The sequence below is a fragment of the Thermobia domestica genome, chromosome 7, assembly GCF_964235325.1.
Source record: "Thermobia domestica chromosome 7, izTheDome1.hap1.1, whole genome shotgun sequence".
Taxonomy (NCBI): domain Eukaryota; kingdom Metazoa; phylum Arthropoda; class Insecta; order Zygentoma; family Lepismatidae; genus Thermobia; species Thermobia domestica.
The window spans coordinates 47,762,428-47,777,336 of NC_137460.1; the positions used below are offsets into that span (position 1 = coordinate 47,762,428).

The following is a 14,909-nucleotide window of genomic DNA, read 5'->3' on the forward strand; positions in this document are numbered from 1 at the left end:
ATGGTCTTCCTTTGGGCTGAATCAAACAAAATTTATCGAAGAGATTTTTAGTAGCAAAAAATATTTTCACTCTGAATTTGCTTTATAAATTGCAGATAATTGTGTAATTTTTGAATCCACGCACTTCAAAGCTAGTGCTGAGTCATGTCTCATTAAAAAGCGTTAGTAATGGTCTTTCTGTGTGGCGACTCTAAACAAAATTTATCGAGATTTCTAATAATGAAGTATCGTTGAATTCTTCATTTGCTTTATGTGGAAAATATTTTCTTCATTTAGGAATCGATGCGCTTCGAACATAAAAGTGAGCCATGTCTCATTACAAACGGTTTGAGATGGTCTTTCTTTGGGCTGACTCACAACAAAATTTATGGAGGAGATTTCTATTTGTAAAAGTATTTTTGACTCTGGGTTTGCTTTTGATTCCAGATAATTGTATAATTTTAGAATCAATGCATTTCAAAGGTAGAGTTGAGTCATGTCTCATTAAAAAGCGTTTGTGATGGTCTTCCCGTGTGATGACTCTCAATAAAGTTTATCGAGATTTCTAGTAATGAAATAACGTTGAATTCTTCATTTGCTTTAAGTGGCACATATTTTCTTCATTCCGGAATCGATGCGCTTCGAAGATAGAAGTGAGTCATGTTTCATTACAAAGGGGTTGGAGATGGTCTTCCTTTGGGCTGACTCACAACAAAATTTATCGAAGAGATTTGCTTGGGATGACCTGGCCGTTACTTAAGCTCTTTTGGTCTTTATTTCTTTTTTGTTGCATTTTACATTTTTGGTTATGGGTTAATTAATTATAACCAAAAAAAAAAAAAAAAAAGGTTTTGGTTCTAAATTTTAAGACGTGTTACGCAGGAGAAACAAACGGTTGTCGTCAGCGTCCTCTGTCATTTGTGTCAGTTCAGTGGAGGAATCAAGATTAGCCTACTGGAGGTTTAACGCGATCTACCGAAAATGTCCCTTGGAGCTACTAGTAGGTCGCGATCGACAGTTTGGCAATGACTGATCTAGATTACCTAATAATATGAAAAAAATGAGAGAGACAGGAATACAATAACAAAAAAAGAGGAAAATTCATTAAATTTTTCAGACTAATTTATTAGTTCCCATTTATTTTCAAAATTTATTCTCCATAGAATACAACTCATTAAGGCGCACAGTATTGGTGAAATTCAAAAAACCGTCCGTTATTCATTTATTTATTGTATCTTGAACACTAATATGGCAGATATAAAGAATTGATCACAACTCTTTTAGTTATATTCTTGTACATTTGGACTTGGTCCACTCTCTTTACATTAGGCTTCTTCGTTATTTCATTTCATTTTATTTTAACCATATACACACACATACGTAATTTCAACTTCAATCTAAACATTTCTAAAACAAACACCTTTTCATATTTTTCTTATCGTACTCGAAACTATTAACACTACATCTTTTCTGAACCTAACTACTAAATTCATCACGAACATGTTGTGTTTTTTTTTTTCAAATTGTATCACTTCAGTTAAGGTTGCGTAGTGGCGACGCCATCTTTGATTTTTAGTCACTTGATTTGTATGGAGGAGCTTCTCTTGAAATGGATGGAAATTTTAGCTTAATTTTGCCGGTTTCTTTTTTTTTCCATGATTATCTAACTTCCTTGATATTGTTGAGGATAATACCTCGTCATTGTATATTACTCGGATGGCAAATTCAAGGGGAAGTGTTCCACTATTTATTGATTGTTCAAAGTTGACATCTTTGCAGGGCTGGATCCAGGATTTTCTGAGGGGGGCGCACCAAATAACTGCCAGTACATTTGAATTAAATTGAATTTTTTAAAAATGCATTTAGGCATCTGTGGTGTGAATGAGGAATTGCCCTGGAAATGCTAAGTATCTGCTCTCGATGAATCCTTTTCGTTCAACCTTCAGAAAATTGACTGAAACTATTGATTTTGCAAAACTCACTGCCAGCTTCTCACTTTAGGTAGTGCATATTTACAACGAAGTGGGGGGCGGGTGCACGTGCACCCCCCTAAATCCTGCCCTGAATCCTTGCGTCTCACTGTTGCAACGATATTACTAAGTTGTACTTGCGAGGAGGACAATTTTTAAAATAAATAAAGTAAAAGAAAGAAAGCTTTAAAGATAAAAATCTTGTCTTGGTTAGCTCAAAATTTCGTGTGTGTACTTTGTATATTGCAGATTGCCGTAAATGTTCATAATCTAAAAATGGTGACAGAATGTAATCTTTCGCATACCTAATAAAAGGACAATACTATTCTAAAATGAAATAAAATGCGTTCTGGTACTGAGTAATTGCGGGGCTGTGAGTTTCTGGCATTTTAATCCTCGAGGAAAGCGAGGAGCATTTAAGTGATCTTATATGAAGAATCAGAACATAGAAAATCAACATTGGTAGAGTTATTTCGTAGGTTTCTTGTTACCTCTATTGTCGCTATAATTAGCTTAAAGGTGAAATTCATTCTTCTGCCATATATCATCCTGGAGTCCTACTTTGAAACACAGTATATGTTATTCATTTTAGAACATGGTTTGTAGGCATGAAAACATCGTGTTTATTGTTTGTACATAGAATGAAATACCCCATATTGACTTTTGGAGGCTTAAAGGAAGAGCTGACAACATTGCTTACCTAAGGGAAAAATAATTAAAAAACCTGCACTAACTTACTCCAGGCCCTAAACCAGCCACAGAGGTTTGAGTGGGCCATGAATATGTTAGGGGGGGCAAGTCATTAAAAATTCTTTTACGTATATCTAAATTATGTTTTTTGTACTAATAATAGCATTTATATTAAGCTTTGGAAGGGCCACTCTAGCCCCCCTCTAGTTGCGGGCCTGACTTACTCACTATAAAGGTGATTTTATGTGTAGTTATTGTTATTATTCGTACGTTTACTGATACAGACCGTCCTGTTAGTTTATTATCATCATATCATGGAGAATGTTAGTTATTTATTTCTGGTCTATTTTCATGGACGTTAGTTTTGTCAACTTTAGTAGCAAAAATTGTTGAGTCGATGTTAAGAAAGGAATGATAGTCGGAAAAGCGTTGCCCATATTGAACTTACAAACAACATACCAAGGATAATACGCAAAGCAATCTGCGTTCATTTCACAAACAACTTCTCGTTCACGAATCATGTAGTCCTGCAGGTTTCCCCCCAGCATTAGGTCTACTTAATCCTTTCATCTTTAACGATGCACATGTTGTTGCTAATACTCTTGCTTTTGATGTGAGCGGTCCCGGGTTCGATTCTCGGTGGAGACATTCGGTCAACAATGAATAACAACATTTTCAGGCCAGCCATTTGAGTGGGGTTTTTCTTGCGTTTTTCTTATTCATACCAGGGAAATGCCGGGATGGTACCTAACATACAAAGCTTGAGGCCGCTTGCATCCTCCTCCATTTCTTTTCTTCCTTTCCCCGGATAGTGTGCTCACCGAGGGATATCTTCCCTCATATATGACGGGCTTAAGTACATAGATGCTAATAATGTTCATATATATATATACTACTTAGCCAAGGATAATCAGTCTTATATCAAGGACTTTCTCCAAAACTAAGAAATGTAGAACTAACTCCAACCCAAGGTATATAGAATAACAGGTAGCCCCAGTTCACGTTTAGCGTTCTGATTGGCTCCCTGTCCGTGACGTCTTGTGGAGGAATTTTTGCCCATCTTGAAACAGTATATCAACTACCCACATAGCACAAGTACGTCCACGGGATGTCCGAGCCTGAGCCCGCAACGGACGACGGGATATCCGAATGTGCTCCCGGGACATCCACAGGATTTCCGCGGGAGATCCAGATGTCCGCTAATATCCCGGGATAGGGATATTCAACGGGACCACGAAGGGATGTCTATTGGTTTTCCCTCGGACCTCCTGTCCCATCTGGGACGTCCTGTGTACATCCTACATGGGTATCCTTCAGGACGTCCCATGCAGGACGTCCATGGGATGTCTTCTCATTGTCCCGATAATCCCGGGAACCGAATGGGATGATTGGGATCAAAATGGGACATCCCAGGGACGTAGTGTGCTATGTGGGTAGCGTATTTGCGTATGCAGTATTTCACTTGCTCTCTTGAACATAGCTCGCAATACCCAAGGATATTATAAAATAAGGAATCTGCCCATATGTATCTTCGTGCTATTAGGTAACTGAATGACAGCCATATATGTTGGCTCAAAACATTGCAATCTTCATATGTAGACATGTAGTGTGTCTATCGTTTATTTTTATTTGAGTTGTTGCTTCAGGTTTATATTACACAATGTTATATGCTGCATGTCTGGGTGTACAAATATCAGTGAGAAGAAATTAGCCGAAATAACCTTTCACAGGTAAGAAATCTCCAATCATAGGATGTGACGTATGGTTTCACGATTTTATGGTATGAGCAGATCCTCTATTTTCTAACATCCTTGGCGATGTTACCTCCAAGTGACGTCACCGAGCGCAAAGTATCCTGGGAAAAATGATAGAAGAAAGGCTGAATCGAGAGTCCCCTGACTTCAATCTATCTTTTCACATTTGAGTAATCATTTATCAATGAATAGTAAAACAAGTTTCAATATACAAGGTGCTCCATAATTATAAATATGATATTTGACTGACTGTAGTATTTGTAATTCTGGACAAAAGTTTCGATATGGTAACACTGTGTAACCTAAGAGTGGGGAACGGCCTCTTGACTTAGAACCGTTAGTGCGAGAGTGGCTGAACGAAACATTCCCGATCCGCTGGATTGGTAGACCTTGGTCTGTGGAGTGACCAGTTCGATGTCCCGATTTGGAACCCGACCTGGCTTTTTCTTATGGGGTGTTTTAAAGGACGAAGTGTATCAACATCACATATGCAATTTGATCGAACTACGGGAAGCTATCATAGAAGTGTTCTGCAAGATAGCAGTCTGTCAAGCTGCTTGTGACAATACGTCTTCAGGCATGTATCGATTTGGTTGGTGCATTGGGTGCACCATGCCGCGGAGAACAGAGATTAATATTCTTATAAGGAAAAGTATGAGAGTAATGTATGTGTTCATGTTACGTTGCTAGTTTCTTTACCTCATTCATTGAAACATCAGGGGTGCCCACAAGGGGGGGCTATGACGCAAACTGCGTCATTGAAATATTTGGGAGGGGGTTAAAATCTATATAAATATGTTTGATGAGGGGGGTAAAATTAATCGAAAAGAAGATTTTTTTCATGGAAGAACACCTACGGATAGACAATTGGGGGGGGTGCGTCATAGACATAAGGGGGGGTGGGCACCACTGGAAACATCATATGTACATAATTATGGACTACCCTGTATTTTTCTTAAATATTTAGGACGACGTTTTACGTTAATGTTTTCTGTTTATTTTAAAATCGTATGCATGTACAGTCTTGTTCAAAAAATCTTGGTCACCCATCTTGCTTGAAAAGGCCATATTTTGGGAAAGTATATGCACGAAATTGTAATGCCTCGACTAGTAATTCTACACTGGTTTGATTTAATTCGAACTGCTGATAAGGATAACAAAACCAGGGCTGTAACTTGTGGGGGGGAAGGTGGGGCAACTGCCTATCCCAGGGAAGCTCCCTGTCGTACTTTAAGACAAAAATTTTCTTACTCCATATACGATACGAACATGAAACTATAAATGAAGCATCAAACAGGTTCATTACATTACATAAACAAAACAGCACACAAAAGTAAATAAAACAAAAATGAGTCGTAAGCCTATTTCAGTAAAAAATGTCTACTATTAGGGACCCTAGAAAAATTTATTCTCATGGCTTTGAAATTTGTCAATATTGTCCCCTTAATTAATTTGTCATGTGTGGATTGGGCCCAGGGGCGTAACTAACGGCTCAGCAGACCTTGCCGTGCGGGAGATCCTACAGGCTCCGGGGGTCCATAAAGACAAAGAGAAAGATGGGACCCAAGAATTACAAAAACAGCACTTTCTTGGGAGCCCAAATACGCGTATTAATGATTGTCCCCCTGCCTCCAGAAAAATCTAAGTTACGGTACTGAACAACTGTTCAAAAAGAGGTGGGCGGCCATATTTTGTTGTTTGATGTGTAACATTCCAGATTTTCTGTAATTTAGACATGAAATTTATCTTAAAATGTGTCAATATTTTTTTACATTTCGGCTCTCTCTTTTTGTGATAAATTCTTAAAATGTACTATACAGTACATAACAAACGTTTATAAAATACTAACCTGTACCAAGAGGCCAGAAAATATCAATAAGAACGGGTTTTGGAGTAAAAACTGTGTTTTTAATGGTATGGATGGGTAAAGAAGTGAGTAGTTACAGAACACCGGCTTATCTGTCTATATTTTTTTTATTTCTTTGCTTGTTTGTTTGTTATCTAGCCTTCCCTTCTTCCACATTAAGCTGGACAATCGTGAGTCTATTGTAAATAGACAAAATCACTGAAATCAGTCGGAAGTTGACCTTAAAAAGTTAAACGGCGAGTAATGGTTCCGCGAAAAATGTCCCATCATATTTATATTGAGTTTTCATGATAACATAAACATACAATTCTAAATAAGCAGCCTATCAAGTTTTATTTATTTATTTTTACAGCTCTCAATATAAACCAACAGACTACAATCAAAGATGGCGCCATATTAAATTTTTTTAAACAGCCTTTTCGTTTGGTGTACTTATGTGATCCCGTTACTCAACATGGACTCAGAATAGGGAAGAATTGTTAGAAAAATCCCACACAAAGTGAGATCAGTATGTTTTAGAAGTAAATACATGGATATGAATGTCTCTTTTTCATTTCGGAGTCACTGAAATTTCTTTTTAATATAACTATATCAATAACAATTCATAGTATCATACTTTCCACTTTGTTTTCTTAATGTTTGTAAAGTTGCTTATTGTACAAAGAATAATTTGCATTCGCAGTTTTTTGGTTTTGTTCTTTGTATTTATTTAGTGCATGATGTGACGATTACGCGGCTGCCCACTGGAACGTGGTGTGGTGAGGTATAATAAGATCTCCTTGACTCAGCTGTCCGGAGTGATTACTTCGATCGTGGTGACTTCGTTGTCGAAGTCTGATCGTTCTTCAATGACGGTGTCCAATTCAAGGGACGGGAACCCACGGCTGACAACACGGTCTCCGCGAAGACCGACAAGACGACTGGTTCTTCCTCCTGGGGAAAGAGAACAAGAAGAGACAAACGATATAATTATACTTAATATATTTAAAACAAGAAACAACAACAAAATAATCACAAAACAAATTTGTACCCTAGTAGAACATTTGGTTGGCACAACGTGGGCTAATGGTTGGCATAGAGTTTAAAAAATTGTAATTCACAAATTAAATACAAGAATACGTTAGCCGAATGTAGTTTGTTGGCCAACCAACAATTTGCCGCCATTTATCCTACAGTTTAGGTTGGTCAACCAACAGTTTGCTGTCATTTATCAAACAGTGTCACCCTTACTCCCAATTATAATTATACTTTTTTTTTTTTTATTTCGTAGTAACTACGTTTGCAATTAAGTTAGGTGCTAAATACTCCACTAAGCGGCCAATCGTAACGTAGGGCGCCAACATTGACTTGTCTACCATTTTTCCACCGTTGGGCCTACTAACTGTCCTGCTAAGGTAAAATATTCTTATCTTCAAGATTTTTTATTATTTTATGTGCAAGGGTTCAGTTATTTCTTATATACAAGCAGGTTCAACATAGGACATAGCAGGTACACATTGTCGCTGGAAATATTGGGAAGTAATCGTTCCTGGCGTGTATGGTACATTCTCCCTACAAGCTGTGAAAAACTAATCTCTAAGCGGGAACTAAGTGAGTGGCTAAATTAATCTCTTAGTAAAACTACGTCAGTTATTTTTAAAAATATTTTAAGAAAAATAATATTTGTTATTGTATTTACTTAATTGAAGAGCTTATATATTATATTATTCAATAAGAAAGCACGCGAGTGCTGAACATATTCTTTGCATCAATGATTCCCTATACATTAAGTTTCATGCTTGTACATTTAGTCGTTAAAGAAAAAAAAAATTCTCCGTCCGATTCGTTCAGTGATGGAACGTGTAACTAAGTTCGTGATTTGTGACTCGAAAGACTCGGAAGCAGTAAGACCCATGATCCACCATACCCGGTGATTCATCCAGTGCAAGTGACCCTGCCAGATCAATGGCCCGGAATGACTTGGGCAGATCAAGTATAAGCAGGACAGGATTGAACATCATAAATATGGAAAGTATGAGAATGCTAGCGTAATTCTAACCAAAAATTCTTCCCCCCTCTCTCTTTCTTTTTTTACTGAATCTATAAGTTTTCCTTCTTGTTTACATTTTTGCATGTCAAAACATTGCACTGAAAGATAACTACAAGGTTTATCAAAGTATAAACGCGAGAGACTCACAGAAAACATAAGTTTTAGGTTTTTCTTATGAAGAATCATCAAAGTTTAGTCGAGCAAACCTGTGGAACTTGGGTAGAATATAGAAAATACCCCTGAGCCCAAATAGTGTTTTGTTAATTCTTTTTATATATTCCGTATATAAAATCACTATATTAATTTCAGTATGGAAAGAGGAATAAACACGAAATATTCAAGACATGGCATTTTAAGAAATGTCACACCGGGAAGCAAAAAAATGAACGTTCGAGCTCGTGTAGTGAACGTTATTAATCATCTATAAGATTCTGCAGTTAATGCTGCAGAGATGATATTTTACTTGCATCTGGATCACACTGGGTTAGAGAAATGAAATTCACACCCAAATAACTCGGACAAGAGTTCGTTGCCCAAGTGGACCCGTGACTCTTCCATCACTGCTTCGTGTGCCATGCTGAATTAGAATTAGTAAATTATGGGTTTGTAAACTCATATATCAAAATTTCATGTTTTTATTCAATGGTTCGAAACTGATTGTAACCTCTGTATTTATAGTAAAATTTTCCACACATTTTTTCGCACACCTTGCTTCACCTTTTACTTTATTGGCCAGTCCTTTGAGTTCAGATTTTAATGAAGGCTTGATCAGCATTTAATTGAAATCGGCCCTGTAGTTTTGCAAGTATTGATTGCCATACGTGCATACGTGGCCTACATAATAATACAGCAATTACATATATTAATATAGATTTTAAAAAATCACATTTAAAAATGTTAAGGGAATTTGGGTTGTAATTTATCGTAAATAAAGACGAAGGTCTTAATAAAGGATATTTATTATAAACACATAGGTTCTGAAACGAAAACTCGAGATACACTATAATCATTTAGCGAGCAAGGCAGGGACATATTTAAGGGAGGGACAAGGCTTTCCTCTTTGGACCATTTTCTGAGAATATGTGACAATAAATTGTACTAATTTTATTTCAAAGTACATTTGACTGATTAATTTTTTTAGAGGGGGGGGGGAGACCGGGGGTGAAGATGGGGTATGGTTTGAACTTTACAAATAATACTTAACAAGGTGGGTGATATGTGTTATATAAATTCTTACGTAAGTTCCTTTGTACAGCAATGGAATATTTGTGTGGGCGTGCTAAAGCCTTTCTCTGAGATGGCATCTGCGTTGCTTCAGAAGTCGGTAACAAAAGAAGGTGACATGAAATAAATAAATAATAACATAAAAGTAAACTTTGATATGTGATGGTTCATTTTCAAAAATTTACGCTGCAAAAAGAGTGTAAATATTCCCAAACATTTGTACATAGATTGTTATCTCTACAAAGAACTTTTTTTTTCTTGCAAGAACTCAAATAGTTATATGTTGTCCAGTGGCGTACGTAAAAGGGAAGTTTCTGGGTTTTAACGCCTCCTTTTCTTGAACAAGACAGGTATTATGTAAAAAAACAACAACGAAGATTTACCATATTAAAATGTGCTTAGAAAAGTCCTGATACGATATTAACTTCGAAGCTTGAACTCGTCCTGGATGCAATTTTGCGTATGCCACTGGGCATGGTTATGCTAGTTTCAGTTTCATTTTGTTCAAAAAAAAAAAAAATAATAATAATAATGTTTGTTACACGTCCACCTATGTAACACATACATCTATCATACTCATTCAGTTGTGCATCAGTTTGAATTCAGTTTGCAACACTCATGAAGATTTTTGCTTCATGGCATCACTAATCATAGATTATTTAATTCAGGTCAATTTCATTGTATTAAGTATTAATACACTATCACCCAAGCGTTCAAAACGTCTCATTATTATTTTTTTTCCTGGAATGTAACACCACATATCAAATTTTAGATAAGAAATGAATTTTTTTTTTTATAGTGTAACGTTCCATGATTATGACCTTTAGGCTATTGGAGTCAGATGATTAATACAAATGAATGATTGAGAAATTAAATTTTCTGTGCTCTTCTTCGAACGTGGAAAAACGTACACTAAAGGAACATGTGCTAGCCCCTACACGAGCGGGAAGGCTCAAAGAATTTTAAACAATAAAAGGGAGGATCAAAAACTGTAAGGTTAAAAGGCCGATATTTCTGGAGTTTCGTCTGTTATAGAGTAATGAGAAGTGTGTGATAATTTTAATACATGGAGTTGGCAACTGTGCAGAGTTTCAGCCACCCGCCAACTACGGCGTTAGTTGTATGTAAACACAAATGACGACTCGTTTGGAAAGTTGGTCTCACAAAGAAGTCCGCTCAGTCATTCGATTTTTTTGGGCGAAACATGTAAAAACGGGTGAAGTTCACCGGCAGCTGGTAGAGGTTTACGAAGAGATTGTAATGTCTCGTCAGCATGGTGTCGAAAGTTTGCGACTGGTAGACAAAACGTCACCGACGAGGAGCAGAGTGGCTGACCCAGCACGGACACCATCGACCACCCTCCTTACAGCCCGGACCTAGCTCCAAGCGACTTTCATCTGTTCCCGCACTTGAAAGAGCACCTAAGAGGTCGTCGCCTCGCTTCAGACGAGTAGATGGAACTTCGTGCCAACCTGTCTGAATACGCAAGGACAGGATTTTTATCAGGAGAGAATCTTTAAACTTATCTCACGATGCGACAAGTACACTCATGTCCAAAATTATTATCGAATGTCTATAAATATGTTGTTGTAGGAATATGATTTGATAACGAATTCACCCGGTATTTCTAACAATGTTAGTATGTGTATAATCGGCAAAGACATGAACGTGGCAAATTTCATGTCAAAAGAGCAGTAAATAAGAACAATAAAACGAAAATAAAACTTTCTTGTCCATTTAGCAATATTTTGTTTTACTCATTCTAATTTTCGTATTTATAATTCTTTTCCTATGAAATTAACCACAAATATACATTTCCAGATTATACACATAGTATCAGTATTAACAGCATCCTGCAAAATCATTATCAAATTATATTCGTACAAGAAGACAGTTATTGATATGCGACAATCATTTTGGACATGAGTGTACATCAACTAATATGGAGACTTTGTCGAAAAATAACCTAATGTATGTACTATGTATTGGATGTATGAAATAATACTTGTAAATATACATGTTTCACTGCAGGCTTTGTAACTTTGAGATCATCTGTCGTAATAATAATAGTCCTTCCCGTTGATCTATTAGCGCTAGCGCTTGTCTTCAGTATACGTGGTCCCGGATTCGATTCCCGGTGATTAAAATATTGAACACATTACTGTGGTTTGGACTCCACTGTTAACTTAAGTTCCATTTCGTATACAATCTCTGTGCTGAAATAGAATGCTAGACATCAACAAAATAAAATTTCATAACAAGTGAAGAACAAATATTTAGATCATGGGAATACCCTCGAAATTTTTTGTCACGCTGATATGATAATTACCAAAACAACATTACTGAATTTGGAATTGTAAAGTAAATATGTACAATCCGCGGCGAAAAACCTGCAACATGGGCATATAAGTTTATTGTAAAATGACGAAGTCTTTTGCTCCAAAATAAGTGTGCACGGGAGGAGTCCGAGGTTTATCCTGGCGTGATTCGTTCCACTTAGATGTTAAGTTCATTCCCTGTGCTGTTAGGCGTAGTTTCACAATAAACTTACATGCTCATGTTGCAGGTTTTTTGCCGCGGATTGTACATATTTACTTTACAATTCCAAATTCAGTAATGTTGTTTTGGTAATTATCATATCAGCGTGACAAAAAATTTCGAGGGTATTCCCATGATCTAAATATTTGTTCTTCACTTGTTATGAAATTTTATTTTGTATACCATCTATAATAAAGCTTAACATTATGTTCCATTATCGTGATGAGAAGAAGTATTTATTTAAGAAAAATGCTCAATAATAATAATAATAAACGGGACAAAAACTTGATCACGACTTAAAATACTAGATGCAGTCCCCCCTGAGATGCATTCTGACGACGACATGTCATAGGTGCACAACCTAATTTCAAGATGTGGTTAGAAGAGCTGTGAATGAACCTAGTACACAAACAAATGCAAGCCCTTCCCGATGGTCTAGTGGCTAACGCGCCTGACTTTGCTGAACGTGGCCCTGGGTTAGTTTCCTGGTGAGATAGCGTTGAAAGATAAACGTATTATGATTCCACTTTAAAGTATAGATCCACGTCTTATATAACCTCGATGCTGAAAAGGGATGTTCAGTTAAAGGGGGAAAAAAGCAAATTACTAACAAATGGACTTGCGTTACCACGACTCTTAATATTTTACGCTCCTCCGTCTGTGCTATCGATATGGAGTACGTCGTGCAAGAAAATGGCATTAATTCGCATTGTCTTAAAAAAAAAAAAAAAAAAAAAAAAAAACTCGTACAATCATTTCAAATATCTGGGAAGTCTTTTGACGAGGGATATTCAACTGCTTCAAAGAGATAAGATCGAGAATTAGCATAGCCAAAGAGGCATTCAACAAGGACTGTATGGTTGGAAGACTTAGACACTACGGAAGTTAGAGAAGAAATATTTAGAGAACTTCGAAATGTGGTGTTGGAGGAAAATGAAGATAAAATAATGGACGGAAAGAGATGATGTTGTAAAACGGGTAGGAGAGAAGATGTCACTTTTAGCTAACATCCTTCATAGGAAGGCCGATTGGATTGGGTACATCTTGCGAAGAAATTGTGTTCTTCGTAACGCCATAGACGGAAAGGTGAATGGAAAGCGAGGAGTACGAAGAAAAAAATGCACACAACTGAATGAACAGAAATCCTTAAGTTTAACGTTACACAATTATGCCCTTAAGGCTAAGAGAGACAGTGATGAAAACAAATGAATGCTGATGGAAGAGATAGTGGAGTGAGAATGTGGGACGAAAAGCGGGTACCCCGAGAAAATCCACAGATCCCATGTTGTACATCACAAACTTACTTGGCTAGGGATATAACCAGTCAACCCACGCAGCACAGATAACCATTCTATCACTGAGCCACTGTTTTTCCTCATTGATCATTTGAAAAATATTAGGAGTTCAAAGAGGAAGCCAAAGATCGAAAAATGTGGACGAAGCATTTTCATTCCCGCACTTAAGGGAAAAGAAAATTCTCTCTTATTACTCTCAGAAGCTGCAAACAGGCTGCATACTTAATATTGATAATAAAAATAACAGCGTTATAATACATATCAAATAAATAAATAGAAATGATGCTTTTATAAAATGCAGTAAAACGGGAGATAGAATTTTTTGATAGGATAATATCAAGAAATGGGACTAAGACTAAAAACATTGGGAACTCTTTCTAAGGTTAAGAGCTACATAAAATGAAGAAATGGGAATAAGACTAAAATCATTGGGCACTCTTTCTAAGGTTGAGGGCTCAATAAAATGAAGAAATGAGACTATGACTAAAAGCATTGGGCACTCTTTCTAAGATTAAGGGCTAAAAAAATCAAGAAATGGGAATAAGATTAAAAGCATTGGGAACTCTTCCAAAGTTTAATGGCTAAATAAAATGAAGAAATGGGACTATGACTAAAAGCATTGGGAACTCTTCCTAAGGTTAAGGGCTACATAACATGGAGAAATGGGAATAGGACTAAAAGCATTGGGAACTCTTCCAAAGTTTAATGGCTAAATAAAATGAAGAAATGAGACTATGACTAAAAGCATTGGGCACTCTTTCTAAGTTTAATGGCTAAATAAAATGAAGAAATGGGAATAAGACTAAAAGCATTGGGCACTCTTTCTAAGGTTGAGAGCTAAATAAAATGAAGAAATGAGACTAAGACTAAAAGCATTGGGCACTCTTTCTAAGGTTGAGAGCTAAATAAAATGAAGAAATAGGAATAAGACTAAAAGCATTGGGCACTCTTTCTAAGGTTGAGAGCTAAATAAAATGAAAAAATGGGAATAAGACTAAAAGCACTCGGTACTCTTTCTAAGATTGAGAGCTAAATAAAATGAAGAAATGGGACTATGACTAAAAACATTGGGCACTCTTCCTAAGGTTGAGACCTAAATAAAATGAAGAAATGGGAATAAGACTGAAAGCATTGGGCACTCTTTCTAAGGTTGAGAGCTAAATAAAATGAAGAAATGAGACTAAGACTAAAAGCATTGGGCACTCTTTCTAAGGTTGAGAGCTAAATAAAATGAAGAAATGGGAATAAGACTAAAAGCATTGGGCACTCTTTCTAAGGTTGAGAGCTAAATAAAATGAAGAAATGGGAATAAGACTAAAAGCATTGGGCACTCTTCCTAAGGTTAAAGGCTAAATGAAATGAAGAAATGGGAATAAGACTAAAAGCATTGGGCACTCTTTTTAAGGTTAAAGGCTAAATAAAATGAAGAAATGGGAATAAGAGTAGGAGGAAACGGGAAAACCCCGAAAAAATTCAAGGAAATAATGTTGATAACTACAAACTCATATGGGTTGCGATTGGACCAGAGACCTCTCGCATCAGAAATGAGCACTCTATCACTGA

The 14,909-nt window shown here is 36.6% G+C and overlaps 1 protein-coding gene across 3 annotated transcripts in view; it reads right to left on the reverse strand.

Annotated features, from left to right (window-relative positions):
* Positions 1 to 1,096: 1,096 nt before the first annotated feature.
* The window catches only part of LOC145690064 (uncharacterized), a 1,134,032-nt gene continuing 1,120,219 nt past the window's right edge, over positions 1,097 to 14,909 (reverse strand). For all 3 annotated transcript variants that reach the window (XM_081764582.1, XM_081764580.1, XM_081764581.1), the window contains one exon: positions 1,097 to 7,193. In XM_081764582.1, the coding sequence (XP_081620708.1) occupies positions 7,045 to 7,193 (149 nt within the window). In that variant the 3' untranslated portion in view covers positions 1,097 to 7,044. The remainder of the gene's footprint in view (positions 7,194 to 14,909) is intronic.